The following is a 23,801-nucleotide window of genomic DNA, read 5'->3' as shown; positions in this document are numbered from 1 at the left end:
GATGTTCAGAGGAAAACTCCTGTGTTTCAGTTTGTGCCCATCACCTCTTGTCCTGTCACTGGGCACTACTAAAAACAGCCTGGCTTCATTTTCTTTATATTTTCCCCTTAGGTATTTATACACATTGACAAAACCAAGCCTTTTCCTCTGAGCTGAACAGTTCTGGCTCTCAGCCTTTCCTCACAGGAGATGCTCCAATCCCTTCAACCCTCTTAGTGACCCTTTGCTGGACTCTCTGGCATGTCTGTGCCTCTCTTGCACTGGGGAGCCCAGACCTGGATGCAGCACTCCAGGTGTAGCCTCACTGCTGCTGAATAAAGGGGAAAGCAGATCCATACAGTACTAGAGAATTGACCTGCCCTTATTGTTTACCATTCAATCAACTCTCACTTGCAAACCTGAAATGCTGTTTAAGTGAAAATGAACTTGTGAGTAAACCAGCAAACTTGTCTGATGTTTGCTTGCCTCGGTCAGCCTTTCTGTTAGTGGCTATATGGGGTATCTTAGAATAGGAATGCATTCCTCTTTGTTTTTCCATGGATGCTACTGCAACTAAGCACAGGTTGAAAGGGTGTGCACAGCCATTTCCAAGGAGATGACATTCTCCTTTGCTTTGTTTTTTTGATGTGTACAAACTGCAAGGAATTTACTCCTGGAGGAGGTGTAGACTACCAAAGTCCTGAGCTCCATAGTTCACACTTTTTAATGAGGTAGGCTTTCACCTACAGCAGAACTGCAACAGCCCAAATCCATCAATGAGGCAAGGGTGCAAGAACAGGACAAAGCACATAAAAGGTAAAGAAGGGGAATAAATAGACATGAGCATTAATTTATTTTCCTTCTGTTCACAGGCTGTGACTTGGCCCCCAGAGCAGAGATGTATCCTCAGAATCTGCTCCCACCAGGGCTACTTTGGCAGGCACCTCTCAGCTCTGTTCTCCTCCTATGTTCAGGAGAAAACCAGAACTGTCAAGAGTCAGCCAGGTACACACAGCAGCCTCCTAAATGGAGAAGCCTGCCAATGCACGTGGCAGATGCAGCAGAGGTGGCACAGTCCTCGGATGCAGCTTAATGCAGTGCACTGTTGCTCTGCTCCTCAAAGGTCATTTTGCCCAGCAGCTGGCTCTCCAGCTCCACACTGCTCACTGGTAGCCGGAATAAGTTAATTTCAGCTGCCAAAGCAGCCATGGCAGAGGGATCTTGGCCAAACTGTGCCTGGATCATCATGTCCATTTTCTCCAGGCGTCGTTTGAGCTTCTTGGCCTCACGCTCCCGGATGAGCCGGGCCTGTCGTCTCTCTGGGGTCTCATTGGCACGTTTCAGTCTCATGGCTTCCCGGTCTCTCTGCAGCCGCCGCGCCCGCTGCTCATCCGTTTCCTGCATGCGCTGCAAGCGCTTGGCTTCCCGATCCCGCATACGTCTCACTTCCCGTTCTTCAGGTGTCTCATTGTCCCGCCGGCTCTTCTTGGCCATGCGCTCACGCTCCAGCCGCTGCAGCCGTGCTTTCAGGGGCTCGTTCTGCCGCCGGAGTGCCCACTTCCGCATGCCGGGTGCCTGTGCCTCCAGCAACTTGCGGTAAGCCACGCAGCTGTTGCACACCAAGAGAATGGCTGCAGGGTACACAGGGGGGTGAAAGGCAATGTCTTTCCCCTCCGCACTGGAGGGGCCCTGGCTCTGTGGTGCAGGCAGCTGATCTGTGCTCAGCACCTCTGGCAGCTTCACACTAGAAAGTAGAAAAAGCAGAATCAAGACTTAGTGCTGACAGGAGCATCCCTACCTCAGACTGCCTGGGGGGGCTGCAATAAACAGTGTCCCTACTAGATCCCATGACAGAGGCCTCTGCTAAACCATTCCTGCCCACAGACACATCTGAGTATCTAAAATAAAGCAATGTCATATGTGGGGGTCAGAAGCAGGTTAGCCTGGAACAGAATCTAGGTTGGAAGAGTGTAAGAGCAGGAATTAGCTAGCAAAGTTGCTCCTTCCCATCATCTCCAGATTTCTCCTTTCAGTCCTATTCCACTGGTCAGTGGATAATCTTCCACCAGGTAGGACAAAGAACATTTTGGTTTCTGCCTGTAGTCCTGCTCTGGAAACAATAAACCCACCTGGGCAGTACAGACCTACTCTGATGGACTGCTGGGCAAAGGAAACAGTGGTTCTCCAGTGACTGGAGACCCCAGTGCTTTCTTCACAGTTCTATTTCTTCACAGAGCAAAGGAACACCCTTTTGGCAGCACAGCCCAGGGAGGTCTTAGCAGGTGATGCAGAGCTGCAGGCAGGAAGGGATCGAGGGATTCTCACTCACTGGGGGTGTTCACAACTCTCCTACAGGCCTTAGTGGGTCCAGAGCCATGACTTCTGTATCATTTAAGGCAACCCACCTAAATCTTTAATGTGGGTACTCTAGCCCATTCACCAGCCAGGGTGACCCTGACCTGTTGAATGTGGCATGGCTGGTGAAGCATGCTCCACACACTGCGCAGTTAGACAGCTGGTCCTCTGAGTGGATCAGGAAATGTCGCCCAAGGGATCCTGGTGAGCTGAGGGCTCTGCCACATACAGGACACATGTAGCTCTTAGTGCTCACCACAGTTGCAGTGTGCTGCAAAACAACAACGAGGTTGTTAGTTATGAACTGCCCAACTCATTGCCCAGCCTGAGGCATGCTCAACAGATACAGCAAACCATTCAGATCACCCTCTTGGAACTGGAAACTATCACTAAATCTCTGTCTGACAGCTCCTAGACCAAGATCAAGACACTCGGGGTGTCACAGGTCAAACAGCAAGGAGGAAACCTTTCTACAGGTTTCTACAGCTCCACTCTGGTGCAAAAGAAACAATTACGGCCAAAATACTTGGGATCATAAGACCCTTGTTTTCAGAAATGCATCTGAGGAGCTGCTGTTGCTGAACAAAGCATAACTAGACTAACAGTAGGAAGGATGCTGGTGAGGAAGCACTGAGAGGCAGTCAGCTGGTACAGGTAAGCAGTCAGTTCAGTTCTGCTTCATTCCTCCTTTTACAGACTTTGATGTGCTGTGAAGACAGCACTAACAAAACCTGTGAGATTCTAGTACAGATTTCCTGCAATACTGGAATCATTTCAGAGGAAGAAAAGCTGTTTTCATGGGTAAGAACTGTGATAAAGGTACAAAATAAAGAATTGAATGATTAGGAGGAAGGTTTCTTACTGAATAATGTAAAAACTGCTTCCATGTTTAATCTGAAGGACCTGCCTGGTCCTAGCCTGCAACTACTTGCAGAGACTGCCTTGGGCTAGAGTTGTGCTTTTGGGATCTGCAGACTGGTGCCTTGCTGATTCTTTCCCCAAGACACCCTCTGGACACAGTTTACTGCTGTAAACTTCAATCACATCCTAGCTAGAAGCTCAGTTCTGTGACTGCAAAAACCAGAACAAAGCCATCCTGTGCTTTGGGTTGTTGCTGAATTTGGAGCTTAAGGCCAGAGATATCCCACAGTTTGGAACCATCCCCTACCTGGTATACATGAACAATGAGCTGTTCTCTGCTTCCACACTCCAGCTGGCAGAGGGAACACTGTGACAGTCCCAGCATAGGGTCAGCATTCAAACTCTCAGGCACCTGCAGGGAGGAAAAGCCACTCTGATGTGAGGCACACACTCCACTCTCCCTTAGTATCTAGTCAATACTGCTAGGCAGGCCTTGGCCAGATCAAGGGCTGTGTGCCCAGTCCTACTGGGGCTGGCTCATGTTCTTGCAGACTGAAAATTCCTTTATGCAGCCTCTGAGCAAAACTCTTGCTATCTCCAGGAGAACAGGCAGAGGCCCCACAGCCTCCAAGCACACCCAGGCTCTTCCAGCACAGTAGTAGGCAAGGCCTGCTCTGTAGCAGAAGGGAAGGGGAAGTCAGTCAGAGAAAGGCACCAGGACTGAAAGAAGAGGGCACACTGCACAATCATCTTGGACAGCCAGGAGAACCATAGTTTGTGCAGGTTATCTCCTGCTCCTAGCAGCCCAAGAGCTCTTCATACCCTTTCCTCCTGTCAGGTGTTTAGAGGAGGTGGGAGGGAGAAAAAGACAAGAAATAACAATGGGGAGAGGTGTTTAGATGGTACCGTTCTCTCTCCCTGAGAGGCCAAAGCGAGTGCAGCACCAGTACACACTTGCCTCATTTCCTCTCATCAGCGGGGCTCCAGCCACAGGTTGTTCAGCATTCTCCAATTCTTTCTTCACTTTCACCTTTGAGCCATCCTCCTCAGATGTATGGGAAGAAACTGCATCCTGTGTGGTTTCCTCATCATCACTGCCATCTAGAACATGCAGAACACTAATTCCAAGTGTCAGGACCCTGAGAACACTCATAAGCCTTAGCTGTCCCGACCAGCATCACCCAGGGCCTCTACTCACCCCCTCAGACCAGGGGTTCCATTTAAATTCAGGCTGACACACTTCAGTCCCTGAAATGCTCTGTAGAGTCCCTGGACCTGGCCTGTTACCCTGCCTTGCTTGACAATCACTTGGACTGTCAGCTGGACCTCCTTCTATTACCACCCTGCTCTGCTAAACTGGGACTGCATCCTGGTGGTGAGGTCATTACCCAGTCTGGGGGGTGGTAGTCCTTGGCTCTGGGATTGCATTCCCTTAGGAAGCAGCCCTGCTTTTGCTGTTTGTTGACAATCCTGCATGGGAGCCAAGTGCTAACTCAGAAGAGATAGGTAAGACAGCTGTCAGAGGATCCCTACAAGCTGCACAGCACCTAGCCCCTTGTCACAGTCTCCCCAGTCTACCTTGCCATTATTGGAAGGAGCAGAACTCACTGCTGCTGGAGTCGGAGTCTTGCAGTGGATGAATTGCTGCCCTTTGGTCCCCAAGAGCTCCAGGAAAGTTGTTTTTCATTATGGCTTGGCAGGCTTGCTCCTCCAGCCCTGCAAATACTTGCTCCCCTGGCAGCCACAAGGACAGAGTCAGACTGATGCAGCTGTGTTGCTTTCACCAAAAACAGAACAAGTGTGGGGCTGCACACCTGCACTGTGCAGAACCTCTGAAGTCACCTCTCAGAAAGCATTTAAGCAACCTCTCTGCTTGCCTACCCTATGCAACACCAGCCTCTTATACCTGGCTAAGGTGAGTCCAGCCCGTGTGTAGAAGTCTCACTAGTAGAAATGTCCAGCATTGGGCTGCTTTCTGCATACACTTTATATGCCACTCCAGCCACAAAAAAACCCTATGAGATCCCATCTGTCTGCTGTATGTAGCCAGGTGGCTTTCTCTGCTACCAAGCTATCTGCCAATAGAGCTATAGTACAGCTCTGGGTGGGAGGGAAGCCACTGGGGGATGATGACAGCATACCAGATCAGGCACAGTGCTATATGGCTCCTGGAAATCTTTAAGTCCTATTCCTTGCTGTAACAGACAACTTAGACAAAACCATTATCTCCCTGAGTGCCTGGCACCTCACCTGCCCTCCATAGTGCTACCAAAACCAGGGCTTGTCTTTGGCATGGTCTTTCACCACCATCTGTCCCAGGAGGAATGCGGACACGCTGCCCTCCAAGAAGGCATTTGTGCTCAGAGCTGGTGTTCTGCTTACATGATGGATAACTCGCTTCACTACCTTGTCTTGCCCAGGAATGGCTCTGGCTAAAATAAATCTCAGTGACACTTCAATGCTCAAACAGAAAACTAAGGGAATGAACCCAGAAAGCTGAGATACTGGATTAGGATAGCTTACAGTCTGCTTGTTGAAAGACACTGATCACTACTACCTCAACTCAATAGGAGATGACAAACAAATTGAAAGAAGCAACTATTTGTGCCTCTCTGAAAGAAAACTTCTTACAGCAATCTCTTCAAGGAGAACTTTTGGTTCCAAAGAATAACAATTATAGGCAACCATTAATTTTCATATTTAATCAAACAAATGTCTTTGTTCCAGGTTTTACCTCTCAGTGGATGAGCTGGGAGCACCTGGGGCAAGGTGCTGAAGTTCCCAGTGGGGCAGCTTTTGGGTTAAATCTATCAACTGATGCATAAATTCTCAAAAACCACTCAAAGCATAAATGCAAAAATAAGACACAGTGCATTTTTCACATAAAACCAAAGCAAAAACATAACTTTCAGAAAAAAAGGGTGCCTTTAAGTACAGGGCCACAACTGGCAACAGCATAACCAGAGAATTGAATTCTTGAGCCAGGGAGAGAGCACCAGTCCTGTTACAAGGACAGATACATTCCCACATGCGAAGTTGTTTCAGCCAGCTTTGCCCCATGTTCATGCACTGCCTTCTAGTGCTTACCTTGCAATTTCCGGCAGTGCTTTAAAAAGCAGTAATTTAAGGGAGATTTCAAAGACCTACAGAAGTTTCATGGAGACTGTGGGAGAAGAGTTTTAGTTCCCAACATTCTCATGGAGGTTTCCAAAAGCATTTGAAGGCATTTATCATTCCGTTTCAGAAACGCGAGAAAGGTTTCTGTGGAGAAGACGAGAACACAATCCACACAGGCTGGAGAGATGATGAGCACCCAGAGTCTATTTGTCACCAAAAGCAGCAGGTACTGTCATGATTGCTGTGACACATGTACTCCCATCAGAAGCCACTCCAGCACTGAATGGTTTTCATAGCCTGGAGTGCTGCTTTTAGTTCTGGACCACAACCTCGCATTGGTGGGACCAAAATACAGACTGTATGAACAGCAGACACTACAGAATTAGTGCTTCTCCAAGAAGCAGATACTCACCAACTGTGGAGGATTGGCTTGTCAAAAAAGGTCAAAAGGTCACGTTCACATCAACGAGCTGAAACAAGACATCTGTGTAGAACATGGTGCAAACCTCTCACGCCAGATAATGAGGAACTGAAGGACACCGGCAAACAGCAACAAACTATGAGCAATCACAGCCAAGGCCACTAAGTGATAAGTGCATGAGAAGGAGGATGGTGGGGGGCGTGCACGGTGTAGCTGCAAAAATATAGAGCTTACACAATGCCTTATTTGTGCCAGAACCAATCAAGTGCCTAGTATTTGCATATTCACTGTTATATTAACCGAAGGTAGAAGCCCAATAAACGAAGCTTGCTGTTAACTCATATTGAGTCGTCCAAGTCTTCCTTTCACGACAAATGGTGACCCTGACGTGATTTGAACACGGAGCGGAGGGTACCGACACCACGGCCGTGAAAAAGTGGCACTTGGCTCCGATCTTGCCCCGGAGGGTCAAAGCGGTGCATCGCGTGAAAGGACGACCATATAGATGGGATCTGGGCGCCGCCGGACTTGCAGTGGCTGCATCGGCAGCATTGCACCAAGGAGGAGGAGCAGCCGAAGCCTCGTAGGGCAACGGAGCGCGAGTACCTTAAAAGGGGGTATGGAGAGGCAAGCTGCCCTGAATTTATTTAATTGCTTTTTAGAAAAGCGTGGTATTAAGGAGAAGGAGTTAAAGAAGGAATTAGCGGGAGTGATAGCTTATGGAGTAGCGAAAGGTTGTTTCCTCGACCCGAATACGATCTTTGACAGTGACGAGTGGCAGAAAGTAGGAGATAAGCTGTGGGCAGCCACCCTTGACGGTGATAAAACGGCAAAGCATTTGGGAAAAACCTGGTGGGTAGTTGCTAACTCGTTAGATCAGCACCATGCCGAGCAGAAGGAGGCAAAAGCGGCCCCCCCCCCCCCGGTCCTTGCTTCCCCGGGTCCAGCTGAGAAGCCGCCCACCGGCTCTCCCTCCTCCTTGGTCCTTGTTTCCCGGGGTCCGGCTGAAAAGCTGCCCCCGGGGAATGCAGAATCTGGGGACGTGAGTAAGCTGGTGGAGGAGAGAAACCTGCAAATTGGCAACAAGGGCATGGGTATTGATCGTGAACGTATATGGAAAAAGATAGCCGCACAGGCTGCCCAGGAGGGAGATCTTGAGGCTGCCGCTGATATGTTACAGGCATTCCCGGTGACCTATCAGCAAGGGCCTCAGGGTGGCCTTACTGCTAGTATCTCACCGTTAGATTGGAAATTGCTGTCGCAGCTGCGAGTGACAGTGAGCAAATGTGGTATTCAGGGGGAGCCCGCTAAACAAATGTTGGATTATATCTGGGGGGGGGGGCTGTTACTCCCCAATGATGTCAAGAGTCTCACCTGCCTCATATTAACCCCACACCAGCAGTTGTTATTTAACGCATACTGGCAAGCATTTTGCCAAGAATCAGTGGCCGAACAACACCACCCCGGGAATCCTTTATACGGGCTGACTATCCCCGAGCTGATGGGGTTGGGTCCTTTTCTACATACAGAGGCGCAGGCCCTCCTAGGGCCTGTCAAAATCAGAGAGGCAATGGCCAATGCCCGGCGCGCCATAGATCGAATTAAGGCCCCTGGTGGGTTGCCCTCCTATACGTCCCTGAGGCAGGGCCGGGACAAGCCATTAGGTTCTTTTGTAGACAGAGTAGCCGCAGCCATAAAATCGGCTGGGGTGCCAGAATATATGCAAGGAGCTACCTTAAAGCAGTGTGTCTTGCAAAACGGGAACAGCGTTGTTTGAAATCTTATAGTGACACTGCCAGGGAACTGGAGTGTTGAGGAGTTATTAGAACGTGCCGCGCAAGTCCCTACCGGTAATCAGGCTATGTTAGTGAATGCCATCAAAGAATTAGGAGAGGGATCGAAAGCACAAGCAGAAACATCCCAAAACCAAGTGTTCGCAGCCCTCGCTCCTCTCCGCTCGCCCAGCCAACCAGTACCAGCAGAAAGCTCTGAGAGTCCGCTGTTTCCGATGCAGCCAGCAGGGCCACCTCCGGCGAAACTGCCCCGCTGGAGCAGTCTGGTGTCCTCAATGCCAATCTGCTGCGCACCGCCCTGCCGCTTGCCAAAGACTACAGGGAAACGGAGGACAGAACGCGAGGGGGACCCGTGTGATGACACAAGTAGCCCCCCACATTACTTCCCCCCACCCCTGGCCACCCCTGGCCACCCCTGAGCCTCTGCCAGTTGCCACCGCGTCTGCAAAGACTGAGGACAGAGATGAAGACAGTCTTTTTGACCCGAGCCCTATTGACCCCAAGAAGGAACCTGTGCGTGCTCATCAGGCTGCTGTTGCTGCTTCTGAAGTTCTGACGCCTGTTAATTCTGATGCTGACCTGGATGATCCTTTTGACATGGAGCTGGAAAAGAAGCCTAATTTATATCCCCCAGATCCTCATGATAAATGGGCAGCTGTAAAGGGAGAAGCGAGATGGGTGGGGGATGCAGATGCATTGTGTGCTTTCCCTGTGATGTATGTGCTGGATCAAGACCTGCGGTGGGAAGGTCTCTCGTATGCCCTTATCAGGGGTATCGGGAGGACTGTGGCGGACTGTGACGGACCATGGACTTGGGGTCCCATATACAACTCCTTTGATACAGTCTGTCTGTGATACTCATGTACTAGAAGTTAGCAAATATGTCTATGATTCTATTGATGCTTGGAAACCTTTACAGATATTGCTGGCCTCTTCTTCTGACATAGACTGGCCACCTGTGTCAGAATGAGTGTGCATTTTGATCAGTATAAAAGCCCAAGCCTCATGCGATGTGGGGGAGGCAGAGCCTCTGCGGGGACGCTTGCTAGGGCTGAGCCTGCCACCTCACACTGGGATGATGCTTGTTGGAGCTGGTTTCCTGATAGTCTTCACAGGGTCCTTATGCCACGTTCTGTATGTGGGACTTTATAGTGCGAGTAATAATTGTCTGGATTTTGTGTTTCAAATATTGTAGTTGTGTGAAATGTGCTTGTGGGATCCCATATGCATACGTATGTGTGTGTGTGTGATGAGAGCAGATGGTGTTCTATGTATTTTTTTTGTTATCGTGTTCATGTAAAAGTTTTTAACAGGTAGTGGTTTAACATTTCAGGCAAGAAAGGGTTAACGCAAAAGTGTGGTTGCTGACAGGTATTTATGGCTGCTGCTGAAGCAGGCAGGCAGCTGTAGCTGCTGCCGAGCAGGCTGCTGTTTGTAGCCCTGCAAAGCAGGGTGAACAACTTCTGGAAAAAAAAAAAAAAAAGGGGGGGGGGGGGGAGAGAAGAAAGGAAGGTAAAGTTGCAGAGCACAGGTAGACAAATGTGAGTCCAGGTGATAGATTGGAAATCTACTCAGAGAGAGGCTCTGTCAAACAATGATTTTGATTGTTGCAGGAAAAGATTCTCGCCTTTCCTGTTAAGTACCAGATTAACGCTCAAGGTCAGGCAGTAAATGCTGAAATGTCTCCCTTAAATTGGAAATTGCTATCTCAGTTAAGGCAAACTGTTATTTCTACAGGCATTCAGTTTGAACCCACTAGGCAGATGTTGTCATATGTTTGGGGAACAGATTTGCTGTTATATTGAAAGTATTGTGAAATTAATCCTCACCCCTTCACAGTTGTTGTTATGGAACATGTATTGGCAGAAAGCCTGTCAAGAGGCAGTTGCAGTTCAGCGAGGCCAGGGAGATCCCCTGATTGGGGTGCAATTACAACACCTGATGGGAACTGGACAGTTCTCCACTAAGGAGGCTCAAGTCCAGCTAGGTCCAGAATTGTTAAAAGAATCTATGAGACTAGCCTTGCTACTGGGGAGATCATCATCTGCGTTGAAAGGACTATTCATTGTTCCAGGTGTCATCGATGCTGATTATATGGGTGAAATTACGTTAAATTATTTATGCATCTTTGGTGATGAACAAACTCCAGCGGTTATTAAGCACTTTGTACAAACAGAAGATAAAGCCTTCTTTTAAGGCGTACTATCGAGATCCTAATACAGATTTGTGGCAGGGACCGGCAGAAGTAATATATCTGGGCCGTGGTTACGCCTGTGTTTGTGCTCCTGCAGGACCCTTGTGGGTACCATCCAAGTGACTAAGACCGGCTGCTGCAAAAGCTCCAGTGACGGCATCTCCGAGCTAGCGTATGGACCCTGACTCGCAGGCCCGGGAGGAGCGTTGCTTGCGCCGAGCGCTACAGCCACTAATAGAAGAACTTAACTCCTTAGTCAACACAGAGCTTTCGTTGAGCACGGTCGCCCTCCTAGATCCGGTCCATAGCCACAGGCATATAGTGGTACAACTGAGATTGGTGATACAACAAGTGCTTCGATAACTCTGTAGTTTTGTCATCAGTGTGACCCTACAGTAGAATTGTATTGTGGTGGTTGTCAGTCTATAAGGCATCTTCGCCAGAGTTAGCTGAAACAAAGACCTTTTGTATAGTCTGTCAAATTATCTTTTATGTAACCTGCTTATAGCGCTTCAGAAATATTTAGCTGATTTTAGAAGTTTCACTTCATAGAGCTGCATATACGTTTGCTTTACAAGCTGCTTCGCTGTTATAGGTCTCATAATTATAGGGGTTTTGTTACTTTGTTATGCTTTGCATTGTTGTTCTGCTTGTTTACAACGACTCCTGACTCAGTCCTTATTCCTTTATAAAGAAAAAGGGGGAATTGTGGAGGATTGGCTTGTCGAAAAAGGTCAAAAGGTCACGTTCCCATCAACGAGCTGAAACAAGACATCTGTGTAGAACATGATGCAAACCTCTCACGCCAGATAATGAGGAAATGAAGGACACCGGCAAACAGCAACATACTATGACCAATCACAGCCAAGGACACTAAGCGATAAGTGCATGAGAAAGAGGATGGTGGGGGGGTGCACGATGTAGCTACAAAAATGTAGAGCTTACGCAATGCCTTATTTGTGCCAGAACCAATCAAGTGCCTAGTATTTGCATATTCACTGTTATATTAACCGAAGGGGTTGTGGAGTCTCCTACACTGGAGATATTCAAGGCCCGCCTGGACAAGTTCCTGTGTGATGTACTGTAGGTTACCCTGCTCTTGCAGGGGGGTTGGACTAGATGATCTTTTTAGGTCCCTTCCAACCCTTGGGATTCTGTGATTCTGTGATTCTGTAGAAGCCCAATAAACGAAGCTTGCTGTTAACTCATATTGAGTCGTCCAAGTCTTCCTTTCACGACAACCAACCACCAGGATAAAAGCAAATGAGCAGAGACTAAAAAAAGCATTGCAAGACAAAGCAAAGTATGATGAAATGAAGAAACCTGCCCAACACAGGACAGATGTAAAACTATGGTGGGAGATGTGCTACCTGTGACAGTTATAAAACAGGATTCCCAAACACCACTGCAAGTCCTAGTGGAAGCAGTTAGGTGTTTTTCTTCCCCTTTTCCCCTTCCAGGTAGCTTACATTTCCACTGAGCAGCAGCCTAGAGCTTAATAGCAGCATGTTTCTGCCCAGATATGCAGACAGTCTGCAGGATTTTAAAAGCTGTAATCTTTATAAGGTGGCTGAGGAGTAAACTCCTCCTGTCAGTAACACTAGCATCAATCACAACTGAGTGTAATCATGTCTGCTAGTGGCCTTTCTGTACAACGTACCCAAAGCCAAGTTAGCATTGATTCAACACAGTGCAGAGAACTACCAGCACACAGCCAGAAATGCAAACTGCTAACCAAACCACTGCTGTTAGCAGATGACATCTTGTGCATTCTCCACTAGCCTCTATCTAAAAAAGCATCACATGATTGGGAAAAATAAACTTTTAAAAATGCCATCTTTAGCTTATACAGAATTTCTCACGTATGAAACTAATATTGTTCCCAAAAAAAGTTAAGGAAGACTGTCCCTTTCACCTACTGATGGACTAAGTCCTACTTTGATGAAACTTTAGCACTTTAATGTTTGGTAGGTACAGGGTTACACTTGTTTCTGCACACATGTGCTCACACAGACACACCCCCACCCCACTTTGAATACACTTCCATTCATTTGGAAAGGGAGTAAGGCAGGTGACAGCTGTAGGATCACTTCTATCAGTAAAGGATGTTATGTTCAATAGTGAATTCACAGGTTCTTCTCCAGAAGTTTCTTTATTAAATACAAAAAGGGCTGCAGGCTGACCACAACACCAAAACAGGCATACCACAAAAAAAAAAAAAACCAACCCACAAAACAAAGCAAAACAAAAGCACAAACAAACCAACAACCCAACAAAACCCACCAAACACACACAAACAAACCCAACAAACAAACAAAACAAACCAAAATAAAACCACACCAAAACAAGTCACTGTATTTGTTTTACAAACAGCTAGAGACATAGGACAGTGAAAGATCGTACAAATGCCTCTGCTTTGCATTCCAGTTCTCCTCTCCATACTCTTGTAAATGAGTGGGATGCCAGGTGAGCAGCTGTGGAGGTAGGGGACAACCCCATGGAATTGTGCAACAGGGGCAGTTATGACTGCTAGGATCTGGTGCAGTATCAACTTGATAGCCAGAAATATTTTTCCTCAGCCCTTCCCTTCTTGAACTGTATGAATGCAGGCAAACAACCCCCACCCCAAAATACACACACACACACAAACAAAAAAAAAAAAAACCCACCACAAAGTACAACCAAAAACTAAATCAATAAAAAAAAAAAAAACCACACAAAAAACCCTGCATCATTCCCCATTCCCTTGTCTTCCTTCCTAAACAGAAATGACTCTCAGATGAGCCACTTTATTCCCTCCTTGTTTTTAAAGTCCCCGTTCATGTATGTCTTCTGTGTTCCTTTCCTGGACCTAAAATTTGTAAGTCTTTCCACCACTGTGGATCTAGTCCACCTGCCCCATTGCTATTCTGGGTTGTCCACACTGCTGTAGTGGTTACTGAAATGAAAAACAACACAATTGAGTTAACAACAGCAGCCCACAGAGCCCTTTAAGAACCAAGGATTTTGATGCAAGTAACATTTCTGCTTGGTTTTGAATGCTGGGTGCTATTTCTTACAAGATACTTTCTCTTCAAACTGGAAAAATTATAGATAACAGAATTCAATAAACACTTAAGAGCACAGAATGTGTGTGTGTCAGAGGGAGAGGGAAGGTAATAGAAGATTAATGGGATATTGGTACCAGGATAGAGCTAGGAAGCAGGAATTAATTTGACTAACAAAAGCTGTTTTCAAGAACTCCAAAATAAGCATTGCTTGCAAAGGGTACAAGCAATAGAAAGAAAAATAGCCCATGGGACAGCAGGGAGAGAAATAAAAACACACACTAAAACCTGCAGCACATTTTTGGCAAGCAGAAGAGCAGCGATTAGCCCCTAACCTATGGGGTGATAGTGCAGCACTGGGTGGGCTTGAACGAAAGATTAGATGAATTGCTTAGAGAGATTCTATACATTAGGACTCTGGGAGAAAATAAAGATCAAACTGACTCAATTAAGATATTTCTACAGTGTCCTGGGTTCAGCTATAGCTCCTTCTTTGTAGCTGGTGTTTTTGACTTTAGCCTGGGAACAATGCTGATAACACATTGATGTTTTAATTGATGCTAAGTAATGCTTACCCCGATCAAGGACTTCAGTCTCTCATGCTCTGCCAGTGAAGAGGGGCACAAGAAGCTGGGAGGAAGCAGAGACAGGACACCTGACCTAAACTAGCCAAAGGGGTATTCCATACCACAGCACACCATGCCCAGTATAGAAACTGGGGGGAGTTACCTGGAAGGCCCAGATCACTGCTCAGGTCAGGCTAGGTATCGGTTGGTGGGTGGTCCCCTTGTTATTTCCTTTATCATTATTATTATTATCATCCCTCCCAGAGTGGGGATGAAAGGGGGGGAGTGAGCAAGCGGCTGCAGGGTTTTGAGTTACCGGCTGGGCTTAAACCATGACACACAGGAACAACTAACTGCATTGTAGTTTTCAATTCAACATGGAATGGGCAATGCACTTATTCCAGTATTACCATTTTGCCAGGTGTGTTTTTCATGCACCATGTGGCAAAACAAAATTAAATTATTAAGAACCAATTACATGCTGCTGCCCTGCCAAAGGGGAAATTACTACAATTAACACTGTAGGACTGGCCATTACGCACAAAGAGACTTTTGTGATAATTTTCATCATTGTTTCTGTGTACTTTTGAATTTCCTTACACATCAACTTCCATTTAAAACTGTTTTGTAACCACATGACTTCTCAGCCAGTCAATCTGCATGCCAAACAGAACAATTCTGTGCTAAGCAGGGACAGCAAACCATGCTGTTGCGAGAACAAGATTAAATGGGGGCCATGCCAAACTTGGAAAGTAACCCTGGAAAGAAGTAGCACCAAGCAAGCCAGGAGAGATCTGCAGCTGTTGTTTGCCCTAGTGAATCCAAGAAAGAAGATAACATGGAGCGGCCACGCAAGAAAGTAGGCACCATCCTCCCACAAATTTGTCCAGTTAGATATTTACAGTGGTATTTAATGCAAATCCAAAAGCACTTCCCCAGCCCCATAGCCTGCCAGATCAGACCCCAGCTGCAGACAGCTGCACAAAAAGCTGCATAGCTGCTGTCCCTTTTACTCTTCTCCTCCCAACCACTTCAGTCCCCGTGAAGAAGTCTCAGTAACATGTGCTATGTCTTAGCCTGATTCCTCATTCTGCTGGCTCACCCAGTTCCTGGAGCTGATGCTCTTTCCGATTTTCCTCATCAATGCACCGCATGGTATTTCTGGGCCCTGCAGATACACAGCAGGCTAGGTAGCCAGAGAAGTCCCAACAATTTGGTGGCATTCATTGTAAGACAGACAATATTTTCCATCCCAAGGCAGAGACATCACCATGTCTCTTGTACATGTTTCTTGTATTTTTCAGTCCCTTTATTTTCTTGTGATCCTACCTGCTGCTTCTGATAGGTCCTGTTGAATAGTTGCTTTGTAGCAACATACTATGTGAGAGAAACTGTGTTGGTTTTGCATAATTGGGTATGGGGATTTACAATATTAGGGCTTTACAATATTAGAGCTTTAAGATCAATATTAAGGCTTTGCAATATTAAATTTTTTCAATACTGGGGCTAAGTTATTAAAGGTAAACAAAGGGGTTGAGATACCATAACTTAGAAAGACACATTCTGTGGTTAAAGACAATATCATCTCTGGATGAAAGATACACTCCGTGGTTAAAAATAATACTATCTTTGTACAACCTATGAAACTAAGCAGTTGCAGGCTGGTTAAACAGTAAGTTGGGGTACCACATGCCTGCCAGAGAGTTATGAAATCAAACCATAAAAGGAGATAAATAAATAAGAGGAAGGGGCGTACAAAATCGAGTAAGGGGAGATATAACCAGAGGTGGGACAGTTAGCATGTAGATTATACGCGTCAGATAGGCTGTTTTAGTGTGAGGTGCCCCTGCCTATGGCAGGGGGGTAGGAACTAGATGATTTTAAGGTCCTTTCCAACCCTAACTTGTGGGAATCGCCGGGAGACGAGCTCATCCGATGATGACCGACAAGTCTCGTTTATTGCTAAGCAGATGGATACTTATACAACTTGCATACAGAGATCATTGGCTTATAGCTTTTACATGTTACAAGATCATTGGCTTATAGCTTTTACATGTTACAGGATCATTGGTTCGTAGCTTCTACATGTTACAGGATCATTGGTTTGTGATGCAGTAACGGAGTTCAACAGAACAGGATACAAAATAGAGCCAGGGACAAGGAGTCTGGTCAGTGAGATAAACATTAAACAATTTGAAGGTCACAAACTTAATTATCGTTCTGCTTCTGCCGCAGTCTATCTCCAGGGCACGCTCTTCTTGCTCCCTTGTACTTCTCCATCTGAAATCTGCACCAGCTGCAGTATGTCACCATGACCTTTTAACCATTCAGCAACATAGCAACTCTCCACACTAACTATTCTACGATTCTATAATTCTAAACCTTGGAGTACCCAACCAATGGGGAAACAAGGGAAGGAACCTGCAGATGGGATAGGAAATATAAATCAAAGTTCTGCTTTTGCTGGGTGTGCCTACTTGCTAGGACACCCGTTTTTGCAAAAATGTTAATAAATAGCTGCTTCACTGCCATGTCTACTCTGAGCTTAAGTTTTTATCTAGACCATTTCTCACATACTGCATGTAAAGGAGATGAACAGGTCCCAGAACTCCTCTCTATGGTATACCAGATGCCAACCTCAACATCATGCCTACTGGTAACATGTTTGTCAGATAGCTTCCCCCGAGACCAAAACTGGAGATACAATCACTTCCATTGCAGATAAAAAAAGCTGCTGTCCACTGTGAAAATAATGCACAACTGAACTCTATAATATGTATAGCTTTGTATATAATAGTACAAGCTTCTGAAGAACATCACCCTTATGCAGTGGAGTGCGGAAAACAGCCCACATAAACACCATGGAAACTTTACCTGCACCATTAGAACTTGGTACCCTTGGTTTCCACATGTAAGAGACCATGACTCTACACCAGGGGAGACAGTTTAAGTACATGACTTATTTAAGTCTGATCTAAGTGGCAGGAGCAATATCTGGGCACTCTCAGAAGCAAAAGTGTTTGGACACAAGATGTGTTACAGTAACATCACAGGACAAATCAAATTTCTCCAAGGAAGACAATTCCAAAGTCATTAAAATACTATCTTGCAAATCAAAGCTACACTCTGCCCACTGTGCAACCCAGCACCCAGAAGCAGGAATTGCAAAGCACAAGTCAGTGCAGATGCAGAAAGCTACACCTCAAGACTCTTAGCTGGCCACCAAGGAAAGCTTTGTCAGCTCTCCTGTGCTAATGGGGTTTTCAAGTCCCAGCAGAGATATTTCTCGCCAGTACACTCACTGAATGTAAAGTGTTAGGCTATATCCCAATGTATTTTCCCCTAGTACAGAAAACAGCATGCATAGATTCCTGTTGCCATACCCATACAGAAAGGCAGCACAGAGAGACATGCAAACCAGCAGCATCAGCAAACTGAGGCAGTGTTAGGACTACAGCATTCAGCTCTATGTCCCATACTCCTGACAGCTACTACAGCTTAGCAATACCTAGGGCCCTATCATGAGACAAGGGGGGCACAAAATTACAAAATGGAATATATATATAAACCTTAAAATTAGTTTTGAGTAATGCTAAGTTTAGCAGCTTTGTAACAGTAGCAGTGGAAAATTACTGAGGTGCAGGATACATAGAGAAGAAAAAAAAAATAGAGCACAACTAGAGAACATACTGAGAATTCTCTCACAAGATAAATCATTATAGTTGACATAGTTTTCAGAAAAACAGTCCAGAAAAACAGGACACAGGGATAAGGGGTATCTGGGAATGGCAGGTGTCCAGGATGGGCTACAGCTAAACTAACTGATGAGTAGGAGGATAGGAGTCTCTGGTGCTAACGAACCAATTAAACTGGTATAAACATCTACTGCGCATGCTTCAAAGGCTGCCAGAAGTGATGAAGATTGTTGGAAGAAGTAAACGACCCTCAGAGACCACCACCACAATTCTGTACGCATGCGGGGAGCTTTCTGGAGAACTGGCTACGCAGGATTTGGAGAAGGCTGAGGTTCTGAATGACTTCTTCGCCTCGGTCTTCACTGGCAAAGGCTCTGACTGCACCACCCAGTTCATAGAAAGTAGATGCAGGGACTGTGAGAATGAAGACCTTGGGCCCACTGTAGGAGAGGATCTGGTTCGAGACCATCTTCAAAATCTGAACGCACACAAGTCCGTGGGACCTGATGGAATCCATCCGCGGGTCCTGAAGGAGCTGGCGAATGAAGTTGCTAAGCCACTGGCCATCATATTTGAAAAATCATGGCAGTCAGGTGAAGTTCCCAACGACTGGAAAAAGAGAAATATAACCCCCATTTTCAAGAACAGGAAAATGGAAGACCCGGGGAATTACAGACCAGTCAGTCTCACCTCTGTGCCTGGTAAAATCTTGGAGCACATTCTCCTGGACAACCTGCTAAGGCACATGATAAACAACAAGGTGCTTGGTGACAGCCAGCATGGCTTCACTAAAGGGAAATCCTGCCTGACCAATTTGGTGGCCTTCTATGATGGGGCTACAGAATTGATGGATAAAGGTAAAGCAGTTGACGTCATCTACCTGGACTTGTGCAAAGCGTTTGACACTGTTCCACACGACATCCTTCTCTCTAAATTGGAGAGATATCAATTTGATGGATGGACCACTCGGTGGATAAAGAACTGGCTGGACGGCCACACACAAAGAATTGTGGTCAATGGCTCGATGTCTGGCTGGAGACCGGTAACGAGTGGTGTCCCTCAGGGATCGATGTTGGGACCGGTCTTGTTTAACATCTTTGTCGCTGACATGGACAGTGGGATTGAGTGTGCCCTCAGCAAGTTTCCGATGACACCAAGCTGTGTGGTCCGGTTGATACGCTGGAGGGAAGGGATGCCATCCAGAGGGACCTTGACACGCTTGTGAGGCGGGCTGATGCCAACCTTATGAAGTTCAACCACGACAAGTGCAGGGTCCTACACCTGGGTCAGAGCAATCCCAGGCACAGCTACAGACTGGGCAAAGAAGAGATTCAGAGCGGCCCTGCAGAGAAGGACTTGGGGGTGCTGGTCGATGAGAAAATGAACATGAGCCAGCAGTGTGCGCTCGCAGCCCAGAAAGCCAACCGTATCCTGGGCTGCATCAAAAGGAGTGTGACCAGCAGGTCGAAGGAGGTGATCCTGCCCCTCTACTCTGCTCTTGTGAGACCTCACCTGGAGTATTGTGTGCAGTTCTGGTGTCCTCAACATAAAAGGGACATGGAACTGCTGGAACAAGTCCTGAGGAGGGCCACGAGGATGATCAGGGGACTGGAGCACCTCCTGTATGAAGACAGGCTGAGGAAGTTGGGGCTTTTCAGCCTGGAGAAGAGAAGGCTGCGTGGAGACCTCATAGCAGCCTTCCAGTACCTGAAGGGGGCCTACAGGGATGCTGGGGAGGGACTCTTTGTCAGGGACTGTAGTGACAGGACAAGGGGTAATGGGTTAAAACTTAAACAGGGGAAGTTTAGATTGGATATAAGGAGGAAATTCTTTCCTGTTAGGGTGGTGAGACACTGGAATCGGTTGCCCAAGGAGGTTGTGAGTGCTCCATCCCTGGCAGTGTTCAAGGCCAGGTTGGATGAAGCCTTGTGTTGGATGGTTTAGTGAGAGGTGTCCCTGCCCATGGCAGGGGGGTTGGAACTAGATGATCTTGAGGTCCTTTCCAACCCTAACCATTCTATGATTCTATGTAATCAATACGTAGCCTCATGAATATGTATGTATGCCCAGTGACTATAAAAGGATAGCGTGTGTGGGAACTGGGGAGACACACGTTAGGTGGTGCTATCCCCCGTGTCTCTCGGCGCCGCAATAAAGAATACCTGCTTGTCAGCTTGAAAACTTTGTTGGCAAGTTTGTTCCTGGAGTTTTCTCCGAATCAGTCATCAGCCTTCCTTTCACAGATCTACAGAATCAGGAATTTATTTTCCTCCTTACAACCCAAATTCTAACCATGTCTCCAGCCACAAAGCTGGATACGAACAAGGGCATAGCTTCAGTCCCCCCAGCTTCCCTTGGTTGCAATCAGTCAAAAACCACATATACGCAGTTTCCCTTTTGCAGCTAAACATTCATATGCATATCCAGTTCCACTAACACCTTGCTGTATCCTGCCCACAAGATGTGCTGATGTACAGCATCTTCAGCTCTTTCACTGCCAAACAAACGCCAGGGTCTTGGCAGTGCTGGAGAAACAGAGATCTGTCCCATCAGCTCAGCTGAAGTATGATCTGACAGATAGCATTGTAATGGATGAGAACCTAGCTGGGAGTTGATTCCCTCTCATCACTGAGAGCCATAAAAAAGGATGCTGTTTGCCACAGTGTATTCGGCAAAGTATACATGTTTGTGTTCATCATGACTGTTTGCCAGAAAGAGGCGGGAAAACATAGGTGTGCAGGTGTTCTAAAACCTTCATACTTGGCCGCACTGGGGCATCTGGCCAATGCTCTCAGAGTGGACAATGGTGAGATCATGAGAAACTGCACGGTCCCATGAGTAACTGATTAGAGATCTGGCATAAAGCCAGTTGTTTTGATAAGGGTATAAAAGTGGGACCCTCTTATGGCCATGAGAGAAGCCTCACCTATGGGTAGATACACCGCATAGGAATTTTTCCCAATTACCTGAGACTCCTGGCATCAGCTGCACCAGGGCTTCCCAGATGGAAGTGTGGGCCTAGATGATGACTCAGTGGTAATTGGTGATGTATGTCTGCTTAATCTCTGTTCTTTCTACACAGTAATGATCTAATGCGTTGCTAACTTTCTTTGGTACTTTACTTATATACCTATATCTCTGATTTGCCTTAGTGTACTAATAGTGAATACTATACATATATATATAGAGAGAGAGAGATTTACCTAATTCACATTAGTGTGCTTGCTTTTAGTGTGCTTATTGGCTTTAGTGCGCTTGTTTAATAAACTCTGCATATTACACAGCTAGCGTGTGGTCACTTTGTGGCATACCCTGTCTGTCAGCAGAGCATTTATCTGTCCAGTAAGTTATTTGGCCACTGCATGGCTTTACTTACATTATCTGGAAGGAAACTGAGGTAGAGTGAGCTTAAGTAATGTGTCCAAGGCCAATTAGTTGAGTCTGTGGTAGGGCAACGATCAGAACCCAGGAATTCCTGGCTTTCAGCCACACAGTCAAACCACCTTGGCCTAGAACTTTCTTTGCTACCCAAGACAGGCCAGAGCCCTGAAGTCGCGTTTCTTAGTATACTAATTTGCACTTGTGACAGTGTGAATGCAAAGCACAGCTACAGGCCCTGCACATACATACCTACCTTTACAGCATTAGTCATTTTTCAAGTCTATCTCTGCCATGCCAGGACACAGCCAGCTCCCCTGATGAACAAAGATCAGTTTCTCATCTTACAGCCCCTGTGACAAAATGCGAGTAACCACCATCCCCCTACAAACTGTACGCTGTCATCATTCCCCTCCTTACTGTCTCGCTCCACAACAATCCAGCTGGGGCAAGGATCCCACAATGCTGCATAACATAATACTCACAGTGAACTTTGTTAGGAGTGGTCTGTTTCCGACGGGACATGGTTCCCTGACCTGGGAGCACAGAGTGTTCCTTCCCTCAGCAGAGGGTTCACCTGAGAAGAGAAGAGCCTGTCACACACCCCACTAGAACCTTCTGAGCCTCTGGCCAAACGCAGCTGGCTGTCTCAAGGTCATTCCCCACCCTTCTGCCTACAGGGCTCGTTCTGCATCGCCACAGCTATATTCAGTGCCAGCATCCAACATGATCCACAGGCATTTCACAAACCACCATATATGGGCAGTCCCACTCAGTTCTCAAGCAAAGTTACAAGCAATCCTATCCCCAGCAGACAAAAAGCTAAGAGTACCCCACTTCAAGAACAACTGCAATCTCAGTCCAAACAGCCTTCTCCCTTCCTGTCCATCCCCACAGCCAACAGGGCAGGAGCCGGATCAAACCTGCAGACCCTGCCCTACCTCTGGCTCCCCATCCAGAGAGAGACTGAGAGGAAACAACCCCCACTGTGCCCAGAAGGCAGACAAGGGAGCCAGCTGTCCTGCAGTCACAGCTTCATACACAGCAGCAGCAGCTGACAGGATGGAGTGGCCAGCCCAGGAACAGGTCTCATCCAAAACAGCTGGCCCTCAGAGGGCCTGACCTCACCATCCCTGCAGAGAGCCGCAGGGAGGGCAGGAACACGAGACTGCTGCACCCTCCCTGGGCAGGCAGGGCTGAGGACAGGCAGTTAGGCACACACCCTGTGCCCTCACCTAGGGAGGAACCACCAACACCCCAGCTCACATCGGGGATGCACTGCCCCTGTCCCCTACAGGTGGGGACAACAGATCCTCTCAAACCTTACAAGGAGGCAAACATCAACTCCTCATCCTCAGACTGACAGAAGAAGGGATAAATCCCAGCAGTCCCCTCAGACAAACAGATAAAAGGAGGAGCTGAACCCATTTCCCCCTAGACAGACACAGAGATCCCATCAGCTTCCTGCCAACGGAAGGATCCAGCCGGCAAAACAGCACCCAGGAGGCGGCAGGAGGAATCCAGCCCACAGGCGGAAGGACACACGGACGCCGCTCACGTGGCAGAAGGATGGACAGAAGAGCTCAGCCCAAAGATGCCGACAGACGACCGAGGGGCCATCCCGACAGCCCTGACGGATGGACTGGGCCATCAGAGGCCGACCCTCGGGTGGACGGCGGGACCCAGTCAGCCTTACCCGGTCCCGCTGCAGGCGCAGAGAGCCGCAGACAAAGGGTCGCCAGACAGCCGGCCAAGATGGCGGTGCCGCCAGAGCACACGGCGCGTGGAGCCACGACACAGCCTGGCCCTGGCGCGGGGAGCCGGGCCCGGTATATGCAGCACTGTGCCGGCGGTCAGAGGCCTCACCCATGCTCCGGTGCAGTGTTTCATTCCCCGAAGCATTTTACCTGCTGTTTATGGATCCGTCCCAGCCCCCAGCCGCCCGCTGGGGATCATTCGCGCCGGTTACAGGTCTCGCACGCTCAGCCCCGCCGTTGGCTACTGTCTCTCCTCACACTCAGGGCGGGATGCAGTTGCCCCAAACTACCGGAATCTCGCCTGCCCTGCAAGATCAAGAATCACGGGTTTACGTTTAACTTAAAAGCCACCGCGTTGTGAACTCATGCACCTACTGAAACCGAACTGCCCCACCCTACGGCGTGGGGCCTTCTCTAGGCTACTTTCTCTCCGCAGAAGCCTGCGGGCACCGCCTGGAGCCCGCCCCGGGCCAGCCTACTTTCGGGGCTGCGCCGCACCAAGACGCGCGGTGACGGGACACGACCCCTCCCCCATGGAGCCACCATGACTGCCACCATGACTGCCACCTGACCCTCAAAGAGCCCGAACCCCTCCCTCTCTCCCCACCAATCGCCCGCGACCTGCACGGAGCCTTCAC

The 23,801-nt window shown here is 47.7% G+C and overlaps 1 protein-coding gene across 7 annotated transcripts; it reads right to left on the bottom strand.

The window, feature by feature from the left end:
- Positions 1 to 809: 809 nt before the first annotated feature.
- Positions 810 to 23,801, bottom strand: LOC136004407 (zinc finger protein 821-like). 7 transcript variants are annotated; one of them, XM_065660854.1, is made up of 8 exons: positions 23,785 to 23,801; positions 23,314 to 23,469; positions 21,892 to 21,983; positions 4,804 to 4,929; positions 4,154 to 4,296; positions 3,503 to 3,607; positions 2,439 to 2,605; positions 810 to 1,723 (listed from the first exon to the last, which is right to left on the bottom strand). In XM_065660854.1, the coding sequence occupies exons 3-8, from the start codon at positions 21,929 to 21,931 to the stop codon at positions 1,069 to 1,071; spliced, it is 1,236 nt and encodes a 411-aa protein (XP_065516926.1). In that variant the 5' UTR covers positions 21,932 to 21,983; positions 23,314 to 23,469; positions 23,785 to 23,801; the 3' UTR covers positions 810 to 1,068. The 7 variants fall into 7 exon arrangements, with proteins under 7 accessions (XP_065516926.1, XP_065516925.1, XP_065516927.1 ...); XM_065660853.1 differs by lacking the exon at positions 23,785 to 23,801 and adding an exon at positions 23,558 to 23,654; XM_065660855.1 differs by lacking the exons at positions 23,314 to 23,469; positions 23,785 to 23,801 and adding exons at positions 6,725 to 6,782; positions 21,663 to 21,723 and having other exon boundaries at positions 21,892 to 21,976.

Source organism: Lathamus discolor, chromosome W, assembly GCF_037157495.1.
Source record: "Lathamus discolor isolate bLatDis1 chromosome W, bLatDis1.hap1, whole genome shotgun sequence".
NCBI classification, from domain to species: Eukaryota; Metazoa; Chordata; class Aves; order Psittaciformes; family Psittacidae; genus Lathamus; species Lathamus discolor.
The sequence above is the reverse complement of the archived record's forward strand: the minus strand, read 5'-3'. Positions and strand labels throughout refer to the sequence as shown.

Bases quoted from the DNA above. Each gene is read 5' to 3' on its own strand.
- LOC136004407 (XM_065660854.1), bottom strand. From the start codon at position 21,931: ATGTCCCGTCGGAAACAGACCACTCCTAACAAAGTTCACT. The intron at 3,608-4,153 runs GCAAGTGTGTAC...TCCTCCCTGCAG, and splicing joins CGCTGATGAGAGGAAATGAG to GTGCCTGAGAGTTTGAATGC. The intron at 1,724-2,438 runs GTCAGGGTCACC...TCTACTTTCTAG, and splicing joins AGCCATGCCACATTCAACAG to TGTGAAGCTGCCAGAGGTGC.